The sequence below is a fragment of the Nelusetta ayraudi genome, unplaced genomic scaffold, assembly GCF_046127955.1.
Source record: "Nelusetta ayraudi isolate G7.1 ecotype Tasmania unplaced genomic scaffold, CSIRO-AGI_Nayr_v1 ptg000070l, whole genome shotgun sequence".
NCBI classification, from domain to species: domain Eukaryota; kingdom Metazoa; phylum Chordata; class Actinopteri; order Tetraodontiformes; family Monacanthidae; genus Nelusetta; species Nelusetta ayraudi.
The window spans coordinates 1947868-1973834 of NW_027466120.1; the positions used below are offsets into that span (position 1 = coordinate 1947868).

The 25967-nt window shown below is 45.0% G+C and overlaps 1 protein-coding gene across 2 annotated transcripts in view; it reads left to right on the top strand.

Annotated features, from left to right (window-relative positions):
- cntn3a.2 (contactin 3a, tandem duplicate 2) overlaps positions 1-22263 on the top strand; it is a 41896-nt gene extending 19633 nt beyond the window's left edge. For both annotated transcript variants that reach the window (XM_076042207.1, XM_076042208.1), the window contains 10 exons: positions 786-903; positions 5618-5776; positions 7611-7760; positions 8396-8466; positions 9413-9647; positions 10230-10339; positions 12802-12988; positions 13125-13237; positions 13372-13540; positions 19267-22263. In XM_076042207.1, the coding sequence (XP_075898322.1) occupies positions 786-903; positions 5618-5776; positions 7611-7760; positions 8396-8466; positions 9413-9647; positions 10230-10339; positions 12802-12988; positions 13125-13237; positions 13372-13540; positions 19267-19364 (1410 nt within the window). In that variant the 3' untranslated portion in view covers positions 19365-22263. The remainder of the gene's footprint in view (positions 1-785; positions 904-5617; positions 5777-7610; positions 7761-8395; positions 8467-9412; positions 9648-10229; positions 10340-12801; positions 12989-13124; positions 13238-13371; positions 13541-19266) is intronic.
- Positions 22264-25967: the final 3704 nt, after the last annotated feature.

A 25967-nucleotide genomic window follows, 5' to 3' on the forward strand; every position in this document is an offset into this window, starting at 1 on the left:
AATTTTTGACTCAGAATTTCATGAACTCTGTGGAAAAATATTTATTGATTATTGATATAGATTATTGAAAACTGCACGTTTTTATTTGAAAAGCCTGCAGATATGCTTCCCACCCATTTATTTTCCTTACCTCGACCACTGAACACCTCATCCGCACAGTGTACTTGTGCAGAGTATTTTTTTTGTGCTGAAGGTCACGAAGGTCATGGTGAGGCTATATATGAAAAAAAAAAATATATATATATAAAAGGGTGTGTGTGTGTGTGTGTGTTTGTGTGTATGTGAGAGAGAGAGAGAGAGAGGGAGAGAGAGAGAGAGAGAGAGAGAGAGCGAGGGGGAGAGAGCTTATCCAAGGCCTTGTCAAACACAAACCTCCATTTACTGCGTACAGTTCTTGAATCTGGCCTCGAGCTCATCCCGGATACCAATGTGTGACTTGGATGTTCCATCGCGTTCTCGGCTTTTTCCATTACGCTTTCCTCCGTGGCTTTGCCGGCACAAATTGTCAGGAGATGTGTGCAGCATCTCTGGTGTGAAATTTCCTTCTTTTTAAATAAAAAAATAACGGTCCCCTCCTTTTATTTTCGTTTTTTTTTTTTTTTCCTTTCTTTCTTTTTTCCAACCCAACCATATGCAGACTAAATAACTGCAGGATCCGCAAACCTTTCCTGGCAGCACCGTTTACTGCACCTTATATATGCTTGGCTACATCCTTTAATAAGCTGTCACAAGGCCTGTTATCTTTTCATGCTACGTAAACCTTGCCTCCCTCCTTTTTTCTGCAGAGAACAGCTGGAGATCTGATGATAAGGAACATTCAGCTTTACCACGCCGGCAAATATATCTGCGTGGTGGACACGGACGTGGAGAGCCTGTCAGCCGTGGCTGTATTGATCGTCAAAGGTAAGAGAAGGCGGCCCTGAGCCCCGCTACCACTAATTAAAGCAGTCAGAGTGGTTCCGTTGCTGCATTTTCTCTCCTTTTGTGTTTTAACAGAAAGGGTATGCAATCCAAAATGGCAAACAGGCTTCACCTTTTTTTTAATATGTATATACATATCTCTTCTTTAGCGCTAAGTGTGTCTCTGTCTCCCGCGCTCTCTTGGCCAAGGGCACTTTTAACATGTAATTACTGCAAAATGGTTGAGAGGGAGTCGCGATGAAATGATCATCGTGTCACGAAGGCTTTACCGAATAGAGCCAAACGGAGGCGGCGGGGAAGATTTAAGTCTTTTGCACTGAAAGTGGTTTGTTTCCGCTGTGTTTGTGCCACGCCGCCGATCGGAACAAAAAAAAAAAGAGGAAGCAAAAAGCAAAAACTGCTTCCACACGTCATCAGAAAGGTTCACAGTTCTCATTTTCTGTAGCAGTCGCTTGACACCCTCTAATAGAGCAGGCCTGCCTTTCTGTTGAACTGCATTCTGGGAATACAGCTGTGCCAAACAAGGGGAATATTAGCCAACTCTGGGCTTTATCCTCCTCCGCCTGCTCTGTGTCCGCACTAACGACCAATTTACAATTTTTGTGGCTTTGTTTTTGACAGCGGACCGCTTAGACGCTAAGATGTCAGCACGCAGGACTCCGCAGAGAGAGCGGTGCGGCCGTCTCGAGTCGGACTGAGCCGAGTGAAATGGAACAATCTTTTGCGATGTGTTTTTTTTTTTTTGTTGTTGTTTTTTTTGGGGGGGTTGAGGGCAGTTTGGAAGGGCTGGCGAGTTTGGCACGCAGGAGAGGAGCGAATTGTTTCAGGCTTTGATCAATAAACCCAAATAGGCCGGCAAATTGACGCAGGGCAGTAAGCTAAATGTCAGATGAGGTGAGGGGTAATTGTGGCGTCAAGATTGGAAATGGCTTGGATCCATTTCTTTTCTCTCACCGTGAGGGCTATAAATAAGAACTCCTTTTTTTTTTTCCCAAAGTAATGGCCGAGGACTTAGTGGAAATGAGGCCGTTTGTCAAGTGGGAGCAAATCAAGGCCTGTGGAGAAGGATTGGCCCCAGTATTGACTGGAGAGCAACTTGCGTGTGACTTGGATTGTGCATTATTTACACTCCCTGCGCACGGCAGCTGTCACTGATGCCTCATCGGCCGGATCGAAGGGGGCCTCAAATGTCGACCAGTGAGCGTGAAGCCGAGCAGATGAAGCGGCGGCGGAGAGGCCGGTGTGCAGCGTGGCTTGTTAGCAACCCCCCCCCCCACCCCTGAAAATGTCTGGCAAATAGCTTGATGAAAATATCATTTATCAGGCGCCCAGAAGGACGCACGTACACAACATTTTGGATCGATTGCGCGGCGAAAACGCAAACGCACGCAAGCAGTCCAGCGACATCACAAGCATTGCTTATAAAGACCCGCGTCTTATACAACCTTCTATCTTTATTATTCCTCCAAGACTCCAGTGGAGCAGCTCCACATCCACAAAATAAACCATCCTGACAGCGGTGTTTTTAGCCCTCTGTTTACAGCCAAGCACAGGGAAGCTGAGTTGTACTTTAACTGAAGCTTTGCTGGACCTTCCACGTCTCAGGAAGTGGACGTGAAGGCGTCGGAGGGCAGAACAAACACCAGGCTGAGGCTGAGTGTGATGTCACCAACCTGGAGATGATTAATGACCGGACCCGCTTGTCTTAGCTTGATATTTGGGGGGTCCAAACATTTTGCATAATACTGGACCCACTGCACTGCCATAAAATCATCAAATATATATCAAATACCAGATATGTAACTGGAGTGGACACACTGCTTTAAGTATCTTTGTCTGTTTGCTGAATCAGTGAATATTTATACACTTTATTTACTTTTCTCACCGAAGCGTCTAGATTTCATTTATTTTGCTCAGCTTTTGTGCAGATGCCTGAATGCGGCACCGGCACTGAAATGTTTAAAAAAATCCATGAGAACGTCCCTGTGAGAAAGAATTCGACGAAATCTCTTCTAAAGAGGAGGCTTCTGCGAAGGTGATTGGACAATCTGTGAACGTCTGCTACGTTGAAAGCTGGCCAATGGGATTTCTTCTCTGCCAGCGGAGCCAGTCGGCAACGGTCCGAGGCTTCCAATTGCAACGTCTAATGAGCCAATCAGGAGCGAAGGAAATGTCTTTAGCTCCGTTCTGCGTTCTTCTTCTGACGGGCGAGTGTAGGCGCATCCACACTATTTTTTCTTTTTTGTTTTTTGTTTTTTGTTTTTTCGCTCAAAGTAGAGCGTGAAGCCGGCGAAGACACACCAATTTGTCTGCTTGGCTGAAAAAAAATATATAAAAAAATTCTCACCTCACCTTGAAAATACATGCGTCCGCCAAGGTCATCACAGTCCCTCCCTATTATGTAAAAGTCTGCCGTGAAAAACATCCCAGCGTCACATAGCGACAGAAGTTAAGGTGGCGCGTTGCGTCAACTTTATTGGACGCGCTCTTCCAATATCGCGGGAGAGCCGCTGAAACGGACTCGGTTGTTTTCCTGGAGCGGGGGGGGGGATTATATCCCAACCTGTCACTGTTCCACTTGTGTGGCGGCAGCGGCGAAGGTCAGTGATAATAGCTCCCGACATCCGGCCTCTTGTCTTGTTTTGTTTTTTTCCTTTTCTCTTGTTTTTTTTTTCTCTTTTTTTCTTTTCCTTTACAATGGCATCAGGGAAATGTTTCAGATGCCACTCGACGGGGCTGCTCCAGCCAAACACTCCACAGGGAGGCGGCGGCGGCGGTGGTTTGAGCGGAAGGTCAAGTTACACCGACAGCAGCACTAAATAACCACTCAGCGACCGATGACACTTGATTGGCTGCTGCGGCGGCAACAGCATCGGGGGGGGGGGAGATGGCCGACGGCAGACACGAGACATTTTGGCCCCAAAAAAAAAAGTATTACATTTGTACTGACGTTACAATCAAAGCGTCTCTGTGTCTCTTTCTTATGGATACGGCTGTCAAATCTTAATTTGCCCTTTTGCCGCGCTTACAAATGCCGCCTGTCACTAGAGCGAGGCAGTTCAACTCTCCCGGGACCCCCCCCCACCCGCCCTTCCACCACACACACAAACACAGACACATGCACACACACACACACACACACACACACTCTCAGTCGATGAAATATAATTAGGAAGGATAAGGGATTGATCCTTGATTGTGTTGCCCCCCATTAATGTGTATTAATGAGGCCAGTGTATTAAAGTTATTTTCGTTGATCAGGAGATGCTAATGAGTTTTATAAAGATCGATATCTGCAAAGCCGGGGCTTTCGGGCCAAATGTATGTGGGCGGCGCGGCACAGCTGCTCGTTGCTGCGCCGCCGCGAGCTCAGGCTTCTTTTTGCAAGGCGTCGATGGTCGTTGCTGTTGTTGCTTTCGTTTTGTTTTTTTGTGTATGTAAATTTTAATAATAAATAAAGGGCTTAATAATTGTGATGTTTTGACTGAGCCGAGCCGAGCCGTTTGGTTGTTATCAGAGCGCTCGTCGTCTTCCGCCTCCATTATTTACGACGAGCTGACACGTTCATTAGGAAAGGGACGACGAGACGGAGCTGAGGCAACATCACACCACTTAATTGGCGCGATAATGAAAATAAATGATAACGCTCTGCCTCTCGAGCGCCACAAAATCCGCCCGTTTCATCTCTTACCTTTTAATTTGACTCCCCGCGCGCTCGTGTCTGCCGTCTGATCCGTCAGTTACCTGCAGGAGCATGAAAAGGGAGCGATTACACGCTGGGTGAACATTGGAGGATAAAAACTTTATTTCACTTTTAATTCCTCGTGAAGGGCAGCGCCTGCCCGAAAAAACTTTGAAGACTTTCAAAAGAAGCCTCCCTCTGGCGTGACGTCCGGCTCAGGGTGCCGCCTCAGCGGCATACCACTTTTTTACAGAACAAGTACTTGCATTTCAGTACCCACTGATACCAACACTGAGTACTTAATAATTACACAACATAGAATTACTGGGATTTTTTTCTTTTTTTTTTTTTTTTTAATTAGCATGTTTTTCTAGAACATGGGCGACTGTCACAAGTTCCATTGCAGTACAAACACAAATGAAACAAAATTGTTGTATACATACATATACAGTACTCAACCTCAGTATCAGTGCTGATACCCGTTACTCAGTGGCGAGTCATGCATTTAGTTTCTCAGCCACCAGTGACGTCATACTCACACTTACTCACCTTGACGTAGGTGACAAAGTCGAGCACCACTTCATCAGATTATAAACATTATCTACATTATAAATTGCAGATCATTTGGCAACTAAATCTTTGCCTAAATCTTTAGATCTCATTGACCCTGACAACACACGCTAGCTGAAACATGATTGGATCAGAAATCTATTGTAATATTCAACACTGGAAGTAACGCAACCAAGTGGATATTATGTGTTGTGAAAAGAACAGACAATGGAAAATAACTTTATTATCATTTTTGCGGGAAAAGGCCTTGCTGGCCCTGATGGTCCTATTTTCGTTTGTTGTTTTTTTTTTTGTTTGTTTCTTGCTTTGTTCCTTGTGGCATTTTGTGAGCACACCTGAACACCCCATCCCAGTCAGTGTGTCTCCCTGCGCGTGTGAGTGCCTCACGGGAGTCTCTCCCCCACCCCTTTCCTTTCCTCTTTCCCCTGCTCCAAACTGTGCCAGGCCCGCCGAGCCCCCCGGACTCTGTGACGGTGGAGGAGGTGACCGACAGCACCGCCCAGCTGGCCTGGAGCCGCGGCCGCGACAACGGCAGCCCCATCGCCAGCTACTTCGTCCAGACCAGGACCCCCTTCACCGTGGGCTGGCAGAGGGTCAACACAGGTGAGCCACATGCTCCCCCCCGCCCCCCTTCATTTCAGATGAAGCCCCTCCCCTTGCCGGTGAGATGCAAAAGGTCAGCGGGGTCAGGCCTAAGAGAGCCGGCGGGTTGCTGCTCTCGTTTAAATGGCCTTTTTTTTTAATGACCTTTACACCTCGGCCCCTCTACCCGTCGACTGCTTTAATAAGCTTTAGCCAGATTAGCCACGGGCCAGTTAGCGCTCCCAAGGAGCCGGAGTTTGGGTAAAAAAAAATAAAAATGCACCATTATTTCTCGTCGCGCTCATCAGCTGAACCCTCGGAACGTGCATGGCAAATGTCATTTTATTTTAACTTTTACGCACAGGTTTATGTTCTGCATGGTATTTCAAAGCAAGCGGCGGTTATTCCATGAAACCGTGATATTATTGCTCAAGGTTTATGGACCGACCCATGTCTAAGCCAGATTAATAGGAGCTGCAGATTAATGTTTCATTGACTTCTCTCCGCGGAGGGCCGCAGCTGTCTGTCTGTAGCAGCAGCAGCAGCAGCAGCAGCAGCCTCTGTACCCTGCAAAACTCTCACCGTCGTCGTAACTCTCGACGTTAATGAAACAATATATTTCGTTTTTTTGTTTGATCTGTAGTTTATATCCCCCTCCTTTCTTATATTTTGTCCTTTTGCCCTCGGTAAGTTGTTTCCTTTGTAATAAGCATTAAAAAATGAAGTACCTCAATGTCTTATTAAAATGAATATGCTGACCTTCAGTGCAATTCACTGAGAGGTGCAGCATCCATCCAGGGAAAGCATTGCGGGGAGAAGGAAGTGAGGAACAGAAGAAGAAGAAAGGAAACGTCTTGCAGCTCCTTGTCGGGGCTTTTGGGCTGGAACTCATTCCTGCGACGGTCTCTGCGCTCGTTGGCACAGGTTCTGGTGCAGCAGTGGGATGTAATTGAGAGAAATTGGCAGTCACTGCCGCAGTTATTAATTAATGAATTAATTCATTTGCTCACTTACTTGTTTAATCCCTTATTTATTTATTTATTTATTTATTTATTTATTTATGTAAGTTCTACGAGCCTGCGGGGTTTCTCTCTCGGTACACGTGACCAGAGTTGAGGAAAGTATGAAGGCGTCTAGCCAGTAAAGTAAGAGGTGGGTTACTTTCACACATGGTCGCCATGTCCCACGTTTCCGTTTAAAACATTAGCTTGCAACAGTCACGCTCAGCTAAAAGCTCCTGAACCCGCTGCTGCCGTGGGTGCGCAGGGCGCCCCCACATCAGAATGCAGCCGAGGTGGAGTCTGTGCTTTTTTCAGTTTGTTTGTTTTTTTTTTTCTTTTCCTGGCAGCCACCAGCCAGTCTAGACTCGGCGCCAGTGCGCAGCTGACTGTCGCCATAACGACACCGCCGCAGCAGCGCAGCCACGTGCGACCCGCCGCATCTGCCTGGCGACTTTCTCTGTCGGAAGTGGATCGTATCGTTCGCAGCCGGCGTTACGGGAGGCGGGCGTTGCTCGAAAACGAAAAGAACGCTAATTGTTCCCCGCTCCCCTCGCATGACTTTTAATCCGGTAGCAATGTTTTAAAAAGCCACAGTGGTGAGGGGAGACGCTAGAGCGCGGCAGACAGCAGCAACACGCCCACGCAGGACAGGCCGGAGGGGCCGACGCTGCTCCTCAGCCGGCTGCAGCGCCGAGAGATCAAGAGCAGAGACAAATGGAGCGCTCTTTCCTGCTGACATCGAGCTGCCATTTAATCCCATTTTCCCATTTGCATCAATTTTTGTATTTCAACTTAAAAGCCTGCGTATTGGTGTTTATAGCGCATCATCTCCGCTTTTCTGTTTCCCTTGGCAGTGCCCGAGGTCATTGACGGAAACACCCTGACCGCCACTGTGGTGGACCTCAACGCCTGGGTGGAGTACGAGTTTCGGGTTTTGGCCAAAAACGGCGTTGGAGTGGGAGAACCGAGCCCGGTGTCAGTCAGGACCAGGACGGAGGATGCAGGTCCAGCATGGCTCTCATTATCCATCCTGATCGCAAAGAGCTGTCATTTCGTTTTCAGATGCTTTTAGCTTTTTTTTTTTAGCTTTTTTCTTTCACGAACAGTCAATTTCATTTTGTACTTTGCAAAAGTACACATTAAAACCCCAGAGATTTCTTTGCCTTTGCATCTTGCTAGCTCAGAGATTAGCGGCAGTTTTATCAGAAATGGATGACCTGCCTCAATTAAAAATTGAACTCTGACAGTTCACTAAAGGATTCCCTGTCTCGTTGTTGCACCGCTTCCAACTGGCTTTTGGCAAGAGTTTTGTTGAACGCTGCAGCTCACCACACAGCAGCGACGTGTGTCTAGTGTCGCCTCACGCAGCAACAGCAAGTCTTGAGCTGTTACTAACTGGTTCAACTGGCACTAAAAAACTTGTTTTTCAAAGAACCTGCCCTCTACAAACATTTTCCTTGCGTTCCTTTACCAGACGAAAACATAGAATAAATCCATTTGTGCCAGATGGAAAAGAGAAATGGTAATGAATGCTGGCCCTTCTCTGCTATTACTCCGCACTCTGTTTATTTTTGCAACTTGCTAAAGCCTCAAGTTGTTCCTCCACCAAGGTGTGAACAAAGTCTTTGCTGTTGCGCAGTTCCCGACGCGGCGCCGGGCGACGTGGGCGGAGGAGGTGGAAGCAGATCAGAACTGGTCATCACATGGGAGGTAAGTGATCAGTCTTATGTTCTAGTCCATTATTAAACCAATTAATCCTTTTTAATCTGCGAAGATGGTCTTTAATGCCCCCCCCTTTGATTAAAGCGCCGGCTCTCTTTGGCCTGAGGGTGTCATAAATTTTAGGTCACGAGAAATCTGATGCCCCAGCCTGGCGTAGTTTGTTGTAAGGCACGGGACACTCTTAAAGTGGCTGGAGAGCGTATACAGTATGAACTGCTCTGAGGTTGGCTGTGCTTTCTGTGGTCTCCAACAGGGACCGCCCACTGTGAAATATCAACAAGGCATTTTAATCACTTGATATTTTCTCTTTTTTTGGGGATCATTTGTTTCTAAACCATGGAGATGGTCGTGCGGGTAAAAACCTTGTAGATCATTAATTTGTTAAACACTCAGTCCAGCCTGTCTGGCACCAAGTCACTTAAAGTTGGCACATGATCGTGATCGTGATCATGATTGGCTGATTAGCCATTTGTGTTAGCAAGCAACTGAATATTCTGCCTAATTAAATGGCCAAAGGCTGTATGTAAGTGTAATTTGCCAACCGTAACCCTTTGAACTTCTTTGTATCAGCAAAATAATTCAAATTGAATTGCTGTAGGTGAAAATGACACAACAAAAAGTCATTTGTTGGACAAAGTTTGCCCAGTAGTGAGAGAGTTATTATCATTTCCATGGAGAAATATCAGAAACGCTGTTTAGCGATGAAAGCAACCCAGCCGATTTGAATTGGGGGGGGTTGTTTGTTTTTCTATAATCTGGCATTTTACCGCTCATTTCATTTCACCAATGGGGTCGCAAAAGCAATTTGTAGGTCATATATTTTCTTTTTTAGTGCCACGCGAGCGAGCAGCGCCGCTGTCAGCCCAGCGGCCGGCTGAACGTGAGTGGTTTGTATATGTTTTAATATCACTATAGTTTTGTGTTTCACTCTCAGCCTGTCCCTGAAGAACTGCAGAATGGCGAAAGCTTCGGTTACATCATTGCCTTCCGCGCCTTCGGAGAAGTCAGCTGGACCCACGTCGCCACGTCCGCACCCGGCGCCTCGCGCTACGTCTACCGAAACGACAGCATCGCACCTTTCTCTCCATTTCATGTCAAGGTTGGCACTTACAACAGCAAAGGACAAGGTCCCTTCAGCCTAGTGGTCACCATCTACTCTGCTGAGATAGGTACGCCAGCCAATTGGTGTGTTTGTATGTGTGTGTGTGCAGGGAATGCCGCTAAGCTTTTCTTTTTACAAAGGACAAAGATCAGAAAAGTGGTTTTCCAGTGGCGAAAAGCCCCCCTCTCTCTCCGTGCAAAATGAAAAGAGATGCGGGAATATAAATCCGCAGGCATCTCGCTTCACGTTTAAAAAAAAGGGAAAAGAAAAGAAAAGAAAAGAAAAGATAGAGCGCTGGAGGGGAAAATTGCAGCACATTCGTGTAAGGACGGGCAGATTGCCTCCAAATATCACTCCTCGTTTAAATGGCTATGCTAAAGTGAAAAGCGCTTGGCATTTAGATCTCCGTTGCCTCTCAGCATGCTGAGAGCGGGTCAGTCCGCAGCGTAGCGGTGGTCTATTTACCAGTACCACCTGTGCACGATGATTCATCCAAGTGGGGATCAAAAGATTGCGCTGCACTGTTACAAATGTAAGAAAAAAAAAAAAAAAAGAAAAGGGTAAAAAAAACGGGAAGGATTCGTTCTGCTCGTCTCTGCACCCGCAGAAGGAGGCGGCCGTGCTTAGTCTCCTGTGTGTCTGTTTTCAGAGCCAAGTGGGATGCCAGCGGGAGTCTGGGCCAGAAGTGTCTCAGCCTCTGAGATTGAGGTGAATTGGCAGGCTCTCTCCAACAGCCCTGAAAGGGTTCTGGGCTACGAGGTACATTTTAGCCTTTTAAATGGAAATAGAAATCACACACACACACAACATGATTCAAATGCTTGTCAGCGCCCCTGTCGTTCCTTTGAGCCATCACTTACAGCCAAAATTATACAGTTCTTTGTAGCGGCACGACAGGAAAACATATCAGAGTGTTTTCAACGGGAACAAAAGGAAAAAACGCCCGTCCACAAGGACCTTTTTGTGCAGCTGTCAGCCATTGGGGTAGCTCGCCGCAGACGCTCCAGTCGGTTGTATTGCAGCCCTGGAGTCGCACAAACTGTGGCGGTGGCTGTTGCTGGAAATGATCCAGTTGCTGTTGACAAGCTAAATTTTCAACATAAACAATTTCATTTTACAGTTCAAATTTGATAAATTTGAATTTTATGCACTTTCTCTATAAACTGTTCAGATTTATTAATATGTTAATGCTGTTAAAAAAAAAACAACCAAGTTTTTCATTTATGATTTATCCATCCATCCATTTTCAATACCCGCTTACTCCTGAGCTCAGGGTCAGGGGGGTCTGCTGGAGCCTCTCCCAGCTGTCTTAGGGTGAAGGCAGGGTGACACCCTGGACAAGTCGCCAGTTCATCGCAGGGCCACACAGAGACAGACAACCATTCACACTCACATTCACACCTACGGACAATTTAGAGTGTTCAGTTGACCTCACATGCATGTTTTTGGAGTATGGGAGGAAGCCGGAGAACCCGGAGAGAACCCACGCAGACACAGGGAGAGCATGCAAACTCCACACAGAAAGGTCCCAGGCCCGGGATCGAACCCACGACCTTCTTGAGGCGGCAGCGCTAACCACTGCGCCACCGTGTCGTCCCACAAATACAGTTGTATTTGTAAATCATTTTATGTAGAACATCATAGTCTGTGTACATGAAAGAAATATTTGGTGAAAGGGGGTTTAGATTTGGGATTTACGACTCGCGACGATGTCGATGTCGGCAGATGGAGATGGCTTCAGTTTGAATTTTTTTTTTTTTTTTTTAGCCCAAATCAAGTCTGTTACAACCGAAGCCTAAACTCCTACAATGAAAACTACTTGCGTGGCAAACTTGTGAAAGCCACATGGACGTGGCTGCTGGCCGCGAGGCTGCAGTGGCTATTTTGGCAGCGGAACGTCTTAATGTGTGAACATTGTTCCTTGTCCACCTGGACACCAGGATGTCACCATCCAGAGTGGAACTCCTTCCCTCAGTAAAACTCACTTAGGGTCGCGTGTTTTAGAAAATTTCACCGGATGAATTGTAAATGCTGGTTATTTTTAGATTTTAGGCAAACTATCCCTTTACACCATGTCGCACTCACACTGCATCTCCCATGGCATTCAGTTCCGCTCGCCCTTAGCCGCAGACTTTGCAGGGTTTAGGGGGCAGAAGCCGTGGTCTGATTGGCCGTTCTCCAACTGCAAACACACCCCTGCAGACATGCGGGGTCGTTTTCTGTTTATAGCCTAATAAGCACTTCTGTTAGTTTGATCTTTTGGGTTCTTTTATGTCTTTGGATGTGTTGTGCAAGATTGGATACAGAGCGAGAAAAGGCACAATCATATTTTGAGAAGAGAATCCTTTTTATTTTTATAACGCCAAGACGTAAAACTGTCACAGCAGAAATGAAAAAGTAGCATTTTATAAATTTTGAGGTCATATCGCCCACCGCAGTCACTGCTCAGTCAGCGGCACTTTAGCAGGAAGCTAACTTTATCTGAGCAGTAAAAATAAAATAGAAGCAGTGTGATGTCACATTAAATATACTGCGGGAAACTAGAGCAGACACTAATTTTTCTTCAGAGAATAAACCAGGCTGCTCCCACGTCTCCGTCTTTTCCGAACTTCAGATGTGTTTGGACTGAGCAAAAAAAAAAAATACAAAAGAACACCAAAGTATTCACACCACAGAATCCAACGGAAGTGCTTAAAGTTCACATCCAGGGGGCGCTCTGTATTTCCAAAAGGCCCCGGGCATCCACAATGCTGTTCCTTTCATTTCAATGGAGTTTCTCACCTGGTGCAAGATGCCAAAAAAGTCCTCGAATTGACCGTAGAGCATGTACAGTAGAATCACTTCCCATCATGCCTCTGTAACTCACTCTCTTGATGCATCAGAACGGATCAGCCAATCAGGACAAGCCGAGCCACGGCACCAAGGAAGCTGTAACATCACATATTTTTTTTGCCTTCTAAGTTCTTCTAATATCTAAGTTAATGAATTGGAAATACACAATAGAGAGATTTTTAATGACCCATGTTTCCATTGGGAAGAGTCCTGTCATCTGCTTTACAGCCATTTCTCTTGTATTGCGGTCTTTTGGGGGGAGAAATGCTTTTTGGGGCCCCATTTGATTTTTTTTTTTTCCTTGCAATACCTCTGGTGGCCACTGTAAAAAAAAATCGCCAGCACTACAGTATATCTAGTTCTTATAAAACATCCACGGTCTCCAACAGGTGGCTTACTGGGAGGACGACACAAAGCCGGAGACCATGGGGAAGGTGAGGGTGCCGTGGAACCAGACCTCGGTCAATGTCAGCGGCCTGGCGGGGAACACGCAATACTTCCTGACGGTCAGCGCCTTCAACACGGCCGGCACCGGCCCCTTCCTCCCCGCCATCAACGTCACCACCAAGAAGCCGCGTGAGTCGGCGCGAGAAATCCTCCGCTGAGCCGACACAGGCGCCGGCACCGGCAGAATCAATATCTACTTAAAATCTCATTCGGCGATATGGTTTTATAATGAGCGCGTAATGTGTTTTGTTTTCATATCCTGCAGCACCGACTCAGCCGCCCTTGAATATCGAATGGACCCTAATTGGCTCTCAGCTGTCTCTCTACTGGGAGCCTGTGGTGGCGACGGAGTCGGAGTCAGATGTTACGGGGTACCAAGTGAGTGTCACGCTGTCGGGGTGCATCACGCCGCCGCCGCCGCCACCGCCGCCGCCGCCGCCGGCTGGCTCGCAGCTGTCAACCGGCAAAGTGGGCATGTTTACAAAGTGTCAGCCGCCCTTGTTTTTCCTCAGCTGTCCTACAGGAGGCAGCGGCACAAGGAGATAAACACGCTCACCACGGCCAACTCCACCGCCGAGCTGACCCTCCCCGGGGAGGAGGACGACTACATCATCCGCGTCCGGACGCTGAGCGAAGGCGGGCTGGGCCCCGCCTCCGAGCCAATCAGGATCCACCAAATGAGTAAGCGAGCGAGCGAGCGCGAACGCTATCGGGGGTTTTCTTGTTGCCGGCGTGAAAATGGAAGAGGAAAGAAAGTTCAGGGGCTGATTTGAATTTGCCCCCAAGACACACAGATGGAAGGAAGGAGGAGAAGGAGAAAGTCACAGTTTCTCCCCTGAAATAGAGTCGCCGTGGAAGTTCTGCAGCAGGACCTCCGTCGCTAACTCTTGCTTTTTTTTTAGGACTGAGCCGCTGTTGAAAACGAAGTCGCTTAGCACTTCTTACACCTGACGGGGACATTGTGTCCTCCTGTTGACTCACCATTACTGGAGCCTCCAACCTCCCCTCCCCTTCCCTTCCTCCACCAGCCACCCCACACACACACACACACACACACACACACACACAAGCGCGAGCACACAGTCTTGCGCCGCATATTATTTCTGAAATATGCGGCGCCATCCATCTCGCTCGCAGAGTGTTTGGCCCGCTCCTTTTACGCCGCGCCGTTCCGCTCCTCCGGGACTCCGTCGCGCTCCTCTCTGGCTCCCAAACGCTCATTTGCATTGTTGATATTCCCGCGTTCGAGATCCCCCGGAAAACAGCGGCCGAGAGAGATAGAATTCCAACGCTAGCTTTTTTTTCCCTTTAAACCCCATTTGAAAATGTGTGTTTTTTTTTGCCCCTCCACCCCTCCCGCACCCTCCTCCTCCACCCTCCCCCCCCTCCCCTGGAGAATCTTTGTGTATCGCAAAGAAAAATATGGCAGCAAAACACACACACACACACACACACACACACACACACACACACACACACACACACACACATTAGTAGGGCAAACTGAGCGAGTGAGCAAAGCAGGGAGCTGATAGGACCGGCTCTGCAGATGTGTGTGCGGAGGTTTGTGGCACAAATAATCCAGGGTGTAAAGGCTTTTCATGTAGACGTGGCGTCGGTTTAGGTTAATACTCAGTGACGCACGCGAGTTAATTGAGTCCTTTAAATCATAGAAGGCGCGAGGCGACTGGCTCCTGTGGCCTCATTTTACAAAAGTCCGTTGAGATTCACCACCGGATCTTTGAATATGTACAAATGGGGACATTCAGGTACGCCTGGAAATATTCTCATTTATAAGAAAGAAAAAAAATAATATATATATAATATATGTATATATATATATATATGAAAAAACCCAGTCTGCCTTGCCAGCGCTCTGATCCCTTTAATATGCCCCAAATCATCTTGCGTGGCTGGTTCTGCCTTGCATCCTGTGCTCGGCCGTCCTGAATTTCAGCCATAAATGGTCAGTGGCATCTCATGAATGCTTATGCATAGGAATGAGGCGGCTGATTGATGGTTCTTTATGATGAATCACCGCGGCCACGGAGGGAAGAGGGCCGATATTCTGGCAGGAGGAATCATGACGGCGCGTGGGTTGACGTGGAGGTTCGCAGGCAGAAGTATTTACATATTAACGGTGATCAGACGGACTTGCGAGCACAGCGGCGGCAGGACGGAGGACGCAGCGTCCCGCCCACACTGGGATCCTGGTTAAAAATAGAACTTTTAGGGTTTTTTATTTTTTATTTATTCCAGTCTGCAATGAAAAAGTGATGGAATAAATGTAACATGTAGCAGGTGGATGCGTGTCATGTGACCTGAAAAGCGGAGTGCATGTTGCTTCAGTGCGCTGCACTTGGTTGCAGTACACTTAATGGCCCTCATTTATCAAACAAGCATAGAAAGCAGTGTAGGTTCAGCTGTAAAAAAAAATATATAATCCTACACCGAGATCCATGTGTGATTCATGAAACGTGTATGTCAGCGTGGAAACTGGTGGAAATGAGCAGGCGTGGATAAATGCGGTGGCTATTCAACATTTAATACACACACACACACACATATATATATATATATATATATATACATATATATATGTATATACATATGTATGTATATACATATATATATGCGTATGTGTGTGTGTGTTTGTGCAAATATGTATGTAAGTCTTAAATCTAAATGCATTTTTTTTTTATCTTGTTAAATACAGGATTGGATCCTCAATGAGCCTCCTGACAAAACAAGAGAATATAAAAAAATGATAGATTTTACATTGTGCTGTTTGGCATAAAATGTGGTTTATTTAGAAATAGCACTTCTGGAGGGAAATCAGTGCTGTCAACAGAACTGGTGAGGACAGCTGATCCCCAGTTGACATTTAAATACTTAATTGATCCTTTAATGACATCATGACAGGTCATATTCCATATATATATATATGTATATATATATATATATATATATATATATATATGTGTGAATTTCAGTGAAGGCAACTCTGTGTTCATCACTTCTACTTCACTGACAGCAAGAAATAGCAGGGTGATATTAAGGCTTTTCAAATGAAAAATGAGTTCAGTAGCAACTTCCTAAATAGTATCGCTCATTTCGAAGATGAGCTTTTGACTTCTGTGTGTTTTCTCAGTGGCACATCTCTGCTAAAGACATCGGCATGCATATCGGGGATGTCTAATATAAGTGAAAGTGGCCTCGCTAATCTTTAGCGTAATTAATAAAAAACATGCTCGTTCATCAAATTCAGCGCGTGTGCGCACACACACACACGCACACACACACACGCACACACACACACGCACACAGAAAATGTACAATCAAAGCCACTGCTGCAAAACATTAAAAGCAACATTGTCCCTAACTGGTAAGCCTTAATGTGAAATTGGTTTTAGACGCCATGTCTAATTGAACGAATCATTGGATCACAGTTGGTCTTTCTCAACAGCCATTGAGCTGCTATGATCCAGTAGTTCTCATCTTTCTTCTGGTAATGCAGTAATGCAGGTCCAGTTGCCTTAACTGAACTTTCAAGAACTATGATGACCTGGACGGCAGAGAATCTTCACACTTCTTCTTATCTTCTGCTTCTTCTGCTTCTTCTTCTTCTTCTTCTTCAGTAAACAGAAAAATCTGCATGCTCAACAGTCAGTGCAATTAAAATGTGCCATCGTGGGAGCATGTCAGCTAGCACGCACTTGCCTTATGTTATGTTAGCTAGCACAATAGCATTATCCGATCATGACAGGTATGACAACAGCATATAAGAAAGTAGTACCCTGTGCGAGAACATATTTGTCTTACATCTGCCACGCTTCCTTACCTCTCAGCACTCTCATGCACTTTGAGCCTCTTGTTTTCTGCCTCGTGTATTTGAACGCCACAGACAAGGTTTGGAACAGCGTGACAGTGCTTGGAATGATGAATAAATATTTGAGACTTTAATTTAAATGTATAGCACCTGGGATTGAGGGGCACTTATGGAAGGGCTGGTTCAGAAAACCCTCCCCAGCTACAGTAACGCTGCTGGTATTTGTAGCTGTCAGTATAAGTTATAAGCAAAGTGGAAAAAGCCGCATACAGACGAGTTCCTGCTTCCCCCGGTAGAGTGTTTCTATAAACCCCAGTAATGGCGGTGAAGTATGTGCACCAACCTTCCATCACCTGTTCGAATTTGTTTGTGCGCAGCAACCTTTTAAATTAAAGCCCCTTGCTCTACTTCCACTTCGCCGCCTTAATACAATTTTACGTGCGATTGCAGTTGCAAAGGCCGAGACAAAAGTACTTGTGGGAACGGCGAAAAGAGCCAAGCGGAATTGCTTTATTTCAAGCTTTTAATTACCTGCTCTGCTTTTGTTTGGAAAGGGAGGAGACCTCTGCACATATATAGGGGAAGACCATGTGTGCAGGGACCACTGAACATATAACTAGTCTTTGGGTTTCCTGAAGAAGGCGAGCAAAACTGTAAAGGTGGTAGCAAGATGATGATGTGAAAATACACCAGCAACTTTTCCAAGGCGGCTGCTCCCTTTGGGTTCTTTCCAAAATTACCTCCCATGTGGCATTTTCATCCGTAGGAATAGGATCTGCAAGTACACACTTTAAAATGACAAGATCTTGTGGACCTCAAAAACAACTATTGTAATGTGCAAAGCAAACAGAGAGCTTCTTCAGTATCCAGGAGCTGTTCAGGCCTTGAGCAAATCAGTGGAATTTACAGGGAAATTCCATCTTGAAAAAAAAAGCCCCAGAAAGAATGCTGCGAAAAGTCATCGTATGTCTGTTAAAGGAGTAAATATGTGGGACAGCCTGAATGATGAATTGAAATGTTTTAGTTCAGTCGCCAAATTAAATAAATAAAAACAAAACAAATACAAAATCATTACAAATTAGGCCAGTCAAACAATTAATTTTTTAATCGCGATTAATCGCAGAATCTTCATAGTTAACTGCGATTCATCGCAGTTTGGATTGCATGTCTAAACTTATGTCATTTAGCATTTCAAGACAGTTTTAACCCCATAATGTAAAGTATTTCTTACCAGAAATGGGCCAGGGGGGCTGACTACGGGTTAGTAAAAGGGACAAAAAGACTTACACCGGATGCGGAAGTGCCGTGAAGCAGCGCTGCCACGAAAATCGCGCGAGCCGCAGCCCTCCTGTTCACACGAGACGCACATTTCTCTGCAACGGTCGACAAGCACTTCTGCCCAGGAGTGATTTCTTTTCATCAAGATCAATTCCACATCGTCCATCTTCTGCCTCTGCCTCTCTCTTCTCTTGCTCTTTCCCTGTTTGTGTGTTCAGGCGTCATGTTTGAAATGCAATTTTAAAAAAACGCGTTATGGATTGTATTTAACTAATCGCGATTAATGCGTTAACGTTGACAGCCTTATTACAAATACAGGGCATTAGTGTGATACGTAACAGTTGCAAATTCTGAAATACTGACGTTTTGTTAACATAAGCTATAGTGATTGTCCTACTTTGCTTGTTTTGTTTCTTGCTCCCATGTTGTTGTTTCCCACAGAGCTTTACATTATTGTATAGGGTATAATAAGGCACAACACAATAAGGCACATCTTTTTGGTCTATTTGGAGCATCTTTTTTCAGCAAATTCTACTCATGATCTGCTTACAGTGACCAAACTAAATGGAAGTAAACTGAATTTTCACGAGTCCTTACAAAGACCTCTCAATTTTTATCTCCGACAGCAAGAAATCTAAAAATGTGTCTGAGCTAAAGAAAAAGCAAAGTAAATTGTAACTTAAGACTCAATAAGACAGTATAGACTTAAATTAAATAAATCAATAAGACTTAAGACAATAGGTTCCCTCCAGCCAAGGAAATTGAACTTGTTTCCGTAAAGCATTTGTCTTTACGCGACATGGATCTCAAGTGTTTCACAAGCGTTTCTTTTTGCCCATGTTAAAGAGAAAAGCTGTTTCCAATCATCCCTTTGGGAACTTCCTCTTAACCAATTAGAGGCAAGGTCTTCCTCTCAGCTCGACATGGAACGGACCAGTGGACGGTCACGGGTGGTGCAGAAAACATGGACAAAACATCGAACATTGGCTCATCTTTTGACTTTTTTCTTTTTTTCTCCTCCGCACACATTTATGGCTGTGCATATGCAAATATATGCCTTTGCAAAGGCAGTGTTTATGCAAAGCACTGAATTCTTTGCAGTTGGAATCTGATTTGAAGCTCTCATTGGCGATGCTTACAGAAGGCTTGTATGGAGGAGAAAACAGGAAGTATTTTTGATTTGTCATAAAGTCCTGCTGCTGCTGCTGCTGCTGTCTGCCTCCTCCAGCAGAATCAACATCACTTTATCATTTTTCTCCCTCTCTGTCTGTCCGTGTGTGTGTGTGTGTGTGTGTTCCAGGTATGAGCGCCCGTGGCTCCAGAGCCTGCAGTCTGGACGTGTCCCCCGTCTGGCTGCTTCTCACCATCACATCATCGACATTCAGGTCCACGTTGTGACACACTGACAAACTCTTGCTGTTTCTTCTTCTGGATTTTTTCCCCTTTCCTTGAAATTTGTGAAAGTTGCCGAGCTTTTTTTTTTTTTTTTTTTCGTTTCTCTGTTCAGCCTGTTTTTTTTTTTCTTTCTTCTCCCATCTCATTCCGGGAGGTGAAGGTAAACTCTTTTCGCAGTGTCACGGTTGCGGGTACCAGGCAGCGGCGGCAGAGTGGAGCGCGCTGTCACACAATTAACAGTCAGTCGTGAAGCTTTTTTTATTTCTCGGCCTTTTTGTTGGCCTGTTTTGGACTTGTCTGCCAGGTTGTTGTTGGGTTATTTTTGGGGTTGTTGTTTTTGTTTGTTTTTTTGAAAGATGCAGATGCCTTACTTCCATCCATGTGCCAAAGTAGTTTCCGGCCTTCTCGTCGTGGTTTCTAAGATAAGTACACGCTTTCTTCAAGTTCAGTGACCCCTCCCAAGTTTTTTTTAAATGGTGAGGGTCCCCACGTAACCTTTTTGTATTCGCAACACACACACACACACACACACACACACACACACACCCCACAATCCCCCAACCGCGCTGGCGAGTCGGAACAATCTCCCGTGCCTTTGGAGATCCCTGTGTCAGTGATGTTTGGTGTTTTAGAACCTGCTGCAGCCTCCTTCATCTTTGTGCGCTGCTTCCAAAAAAAAATTATAATGTAAAAAAAAAAAAAAAAAAAAAAGAAAGAAAGAAAAAAAAATCCGCCGCTGCGGTATTGTGCCGGTTTTAGCGTCTCCCGTTGTGGGGAGCGGAACGTTTCCCCCTGATTGACGGATTGATTGGAGTTTTCAACCGCATTTGCAAAGTTCACATCTGGCTGAGCGCAGCGCTATCGGGGGAGACGTATATCTGCCCGTGTGCTCACCTAGTGGACAGAGAATAATTAACAGTGTGTCATTCAAGCTATCGATCAAGCAGGAGCAGCAGACGAGGTGTTCGTTCCCTCGCACTTTGACTTAATGAGATCTTCTTTTCTAGAGAACATGCACATTGACAAAACCTTCCACGTTGTTCAATAGTTCTGGTGTTCTTATGATTATTATTATTATTATTATTATTGTTATTATTATTATTGTTGTTGTTCACATGAAGCCACTTCACATGAAACTACCCCAGTGGTCATCAGAGCAGGTTAGAGCTGCTGCGTCTCGCTGACGTTGAAAAAAAACACAGTTTAAAGCCAGATTTAAAGCTGTAGAAGAGAAGATGCAAAGCATTGTGGAACTCCACAGCCTGTCAACATATTGACTTGACCCACGGGTGTGTCAGACCTCTTTAGAGAACTTTCTTAAAATGACAATCTAATCACTAAAACACACACACACACACAAAGAATGCACTCCAGCCGTTGAAGCCGTCTTGAGTTATGACAAGACAACTATGAACCAACTGCCCACCGTGTCAGTGTAGGTTTTGCAAGTTAGATTCCAAGCTAATGAAAGAGCCACATTTCCACAAGTACCGGGCACATAAAAAAAACACCTGATGAAACAACGGCTTCGGCTTTGTCTCAAGCCTCTAGATTATCAACAATCGCGCTGTGCTGAAGATGATCCGCTAAAGTTAGCTTAATTCTAACATGGTTCCCTCGTTATTACCACTTATCTCTTCTCGCCAGTTTCAAGAAGTTGTGTTCGATGAGCAGCTGAAGGGGGTCGGCCGACTGAGCCGATGGGAAGGCAGCAGTCCACTGGCTATTGTTTAAAATCAGCTGGCTTTCATCCCTTGGACAATTGGAAACACTTGAAACCGGCACCTTGAGTTCTGTTGGGGAGGAGGATTTGTGCATTTTTCGTCCCTGTTCTTTTTTTTTTTTTTCTTTCTTTCTTTTTTCTTCCCTGTTATCTTATACAGTGTGTGTGACTAATTGAACAAAAAACATTATTTGCAGCTCGTCCTCCATCTGGACCACAAAGTAGTTTGTGCCAGTCAACGAGCGCCATGAGCCATTGCAGCAGAGACGGGAGGCTTAACGTGCTGCCAATCGTGCCAGTCGTGATGACTGAAACTGAGCCACCAGCTTAGACAGTGTTTGGCTAAATGTACGGTCAGCTGTGATTGAATACTTTGTGAATCTGTCCTTTGTTGTCGCTCGTGTTGGCCTTTTTTTTCTTTCGTTTTTTTTTTTTTTTTTTACGTGGTATTTGTTGTCATTATTTATTTACGTCTTTCAGCGAAACCCTGCAGCTTTGCATTCTCGCCCGCTTTATCCGACCTTTTAAGGCCCCGCGCGCACGCGCGCACACAACACGCACACACACATACACACATTGGCAGGAGACGATCGATCACAGATCTGTCGGCAGCTGGCACGGGGGTCTATTTAACAGGCCGACTAGATGAATGAAAGGCTGATATACGCCGTGATTTAACAGACATTAAAACAGCGGAGTAAAATAGAGCAGGCCTGGGGGGATTCTCTGGGAAAAGGGCATAGTAGTAATGGTACTAATGATACCCGCACAAGACTAATACAGTGGGATTTAAGGAGAGCTAAATCAGGACAATCCCATCAGGGTGACAACAGGAAGATTCAGATAAAGAGATTCTTCCGCCCGCCGGTGCGAGGGCGGGTCTTTTCCTTTTCCAGCCGTTTTGTCACACGGGAAAAGGGCTTGTGTGCCAATTTCTCTCGCCGAGATTCACCACTTTTGGGAAAGTTTGCAGAAAGTCCACAGGCCTTCGCACAGAGGATGCACAGCACACAAAAAAAGAAAACTGCAAAGTGCAGGTCACACAAAACCTTTGGGTCAGAACTCTGACGTATCTGCTGCTGTACGCGAACGCTGGGAAATTGAAAATTGAGCTTTTAATTGTCAGCACCAAGGGTTTTGTGTGCAGAGGAGGAATAATTTGAATTGTTTACGTCTGATTTTTTTTTTAGTTTGGCAAAAACATCACAATGTGGTTTGTGCATTTGTTGTCCTGGAAGAGAAATATATGGAATGGTATGGAATATTTTTTATATATATATATATATATGTATATATATATATATATATATAAATATATATATATATATACATATATATATATATATATACACATATTCATATGTATGTGTATGTGTATGTATATGTATATATATTGTTTGGACAGGGAAAGACTGTGGGTGCTTTGAACGCACGTCCAAGAAAAAGCCTCCTGGCGTTGCTCCATTTCTTTAGCTTTTATTTTACGTTCAAATAAATCCATACAAAAAATGCTTGACTTCCAAGTCATCGAATAACGAAAATTTAAATACATTCAACAAAAAAGGGTGCCTTAAGTTTGCGTGGTCAAAACGCTTTGCTTCCCACACCTGTCCAACATCACCCTGACTGTGGCTCCACCCCCGGTGACATACTTAAATAGACACACCGGTGCAAAAACCTCTGTAACCAATTTAGCAAATAAATTATAATAAAATAAGCAAAATGATATAATACAACTAGTGTGCATTAAGAAAAATTTTAATCTTAAATGGCTACAACATACATATATATATGTATATATATATATATATATATATGTATATATATATATATATATATATATATATATATATATGTATATATATATATATATATATATATATATATATATATATATATATATATATATATATATATACATACATAGGCTGTGATCGTTAAATCACAAGTTGTGTTTTTTTTACTAGATCCTATTGCAAAAATTCCAGTCATTCAGTGTGCGAAGGCTTGTGCAAGATGATGAGAAGAGGCAGGAACCCTCCAGAGTCCAGGGTCGAGTGCACGGCATCAGTCACTTGTTCTGAAAGCAGCGTCTGTGAATCCTGTTGTGTAGTTTCTGTGGCTGTGTGTGTGCTTCGTCTGTATCCATCCTCTCAGCGTCAGTCGTCGCTGTTCAACCGACAAATGTTTACACGGGGGAGAAAAAAACTCACCGCTCTGACCGGTCACTCATGCTTTTTTTCACTTTATTTTTATAAATTAGGAACGGCTGTGTTTGAGCTTGTGCCTCGGCGTGCAGAGAAGCGCCGGCAACCAATTTGTTTTGTCACATATCGGTTCTGTGGAGATGCTTTGACTTCGACCTTTGGTTCCACATCTCAGTTCTCGGTGTTTGATGTGGTTCCTAATTGTTCTTTCCAATCCGCTGCACAAAGGTTGTGTCAAGTGCTGGTCCGAGAGGCAGATCTGGAAGGGGTGGTGGGGGTTGCGCACGCTGTTTGTGTGTGGGTTTTTTTGCCATGTGATTGGAAACGACAACCACCCCCACCCGCACCCACTGGGATACCAAAAACTGTGGTGTCCTACTTCCAACTGTAATTCTCAGTCAAACCTAGGAAGGGGGGAAGAGAAAAAACTGAAAAATGCATGAGCAGAAAGATTTCTCCGCAGCTGCTATCACAAACACAGCCTTCTGCCGCGGTGACACAAACACTACCTGTTGCGGTGCACATATGCACACACACACACACACACACACACACGCACGCACACACAGCAAGCCGTTGCCACGTGTTCGCTCGTTTTTTTTCTTCTCTTCTTTTTCTTTCATACCAACGCAAAGACGAACGATGAAATCCAATTAGAGAGCTCCCTGGGTGTCAGTGCTTGGCCTTTCTGTCGTGACTCCTCGCTTTTTCTTGTTTTTTTTTTTGTTTTTTTGTTGCTGTTGTTGGGTTTTTTTTCTCTCCAATGTCCAGGTGATCTCCGTGAGATCGTGGCGGCGACGTTTTCACATTGAAAAGCCCATCAGCTGACCGCGGTGACGCTGAAACTGTGCATGTACAATATTGTTTGGTGCATTCGTGTTTTCTAAAATGAGGGAGTTAATAAAAACGGTTCACTTCGAATTCTCTCGCTTGTCTTTATTCTTTAATTCATTCATTTATTTGTTTATTTTGTCCTCTCCAGTACCGTTGTCGTTGCCCCGAAGCAGCCGGCGGGTGTCTGCGCTGCTGCAGCGTCTGCAGGTGCAGTTTGGTTTTAAGTGGCGCTCGGGGGCACCATGAAAGGTACAATATTATTAGAAAGTTTATAAATGAGCATAGAAATGGCAACTGTAATGTCCTACTTAATGCATAAAGAGCACCTTTGTGTGCCCCCCCCCTCCCTTTTATGCCACCGTCGCTAATTGTGTTGCCAAAGAATTTATGTCATCGTTTAGTACATTGGAGATGGCCCTTTAAAGCAGCGCTGGTTTTATGCCTTAAAATAATGGCTTCAAAACAGTTTTTGGTGATTCATTAGGTGCGGTTCCATTGACAGTAAATCTTCGGGTTAAATGCAGATCCGGTTAAAATCACTTCATGCCTTCATGTCTGCAACGTAGCCATCACGCCAAATCACTGATAGATATGATCTGCGTCCCCATGCATTCTCTTCCTGCTCATTTTAAGAGAGGAGAATCTTTGGAGTTTCACTTTGAAAAGAAACGCAAAAATGTGCACCAGCTAGCTTGATTAGCCTTGCTAACAACTCTAGCTTTTAAAAAAAAAAAAAAACTGGCAGTCCTCCAGGTGTAGCTGTGTCATAGCTACGTCACAATCAATCGGATCAATTGGATCCAATCAGTCGGATCCACGTTGGTGTAAACGGGACAATCTGATCTCAAACTGTTCAATCAGATCGACAAACAAGTGACCTGCATGCAGATGCGCCTATTGACTTAATACAAAGAGAGTGGTGTCCATTACAATGACACAGCGCCCCCGGCTGGCCTGTTATAGGACTGTCTAACTTTAGTTGCCAGCCCGGCACGTCTCCCAGTCCCTCGCTTAGCTGCACTTCTTTCTTCCATTATCGGGCAAGAGATGTTGATGTTGATCTTTGAAATGTTGCCACTAAGTGAGGCGAATTCCTGCAAGAGGCTGCATTGTCGGGCTCTCCAAGTCAATAGTGCCGCCTGAAACCTCCTGTCTACCTGCTGCAATTCAATCAATCGTAAAATAAATTGAAACCCGGAATTTCAATGCAGGAAAAGTACATTGTGTTGCTCTCGTGCTTTAATTCCAAAATGTGTTTTACTGTGGCACATTGAAAAAAAAAAAAAATGCAGCATGATCTGTTTTTGTATTGTTTTCAATTAAAGGTTACTGGTTGTATTAATTCTGATTATCGGTGTGCGTGCATGTGCTGAGACACAACTACCCCCCCCCCCCGCCCCCCCCTTTAAACCAAACATGGAAATCCACTGTGAGATATTGACTGAGCCAGTGTTGCGGAGATGCTCTTAAGATAATAAGGGAGAGAGGACCCTGTGAGGAAGATCAATAAGGCTGGAAGAAGAGAAAAGAGAGATTTCTGCCTACACACCACAGATCATCCGTAATGAGCCGCTGTGTCGATACTTAAGAAACGGCTCCCTCACATGCTATTGACTGCATCAAAGCACCGGCGCTCAGGATTCCTTCTGACACCAGGAATAAAAAAGGAGAAAAAAAAGAAGAGGTTTGTGTGTAGGTGTGTAATTTTTTACACAAATTGAATCGCCTCCGAGATTGGAAAAATCAGTTTCTCTTTTTCAGATATATATTTTTTTTCATTTGACGTGACCGGCGTGTAGTCTTCCATCTCACGTCCCCGTAACGCCTTACGCGTTTGCGAAC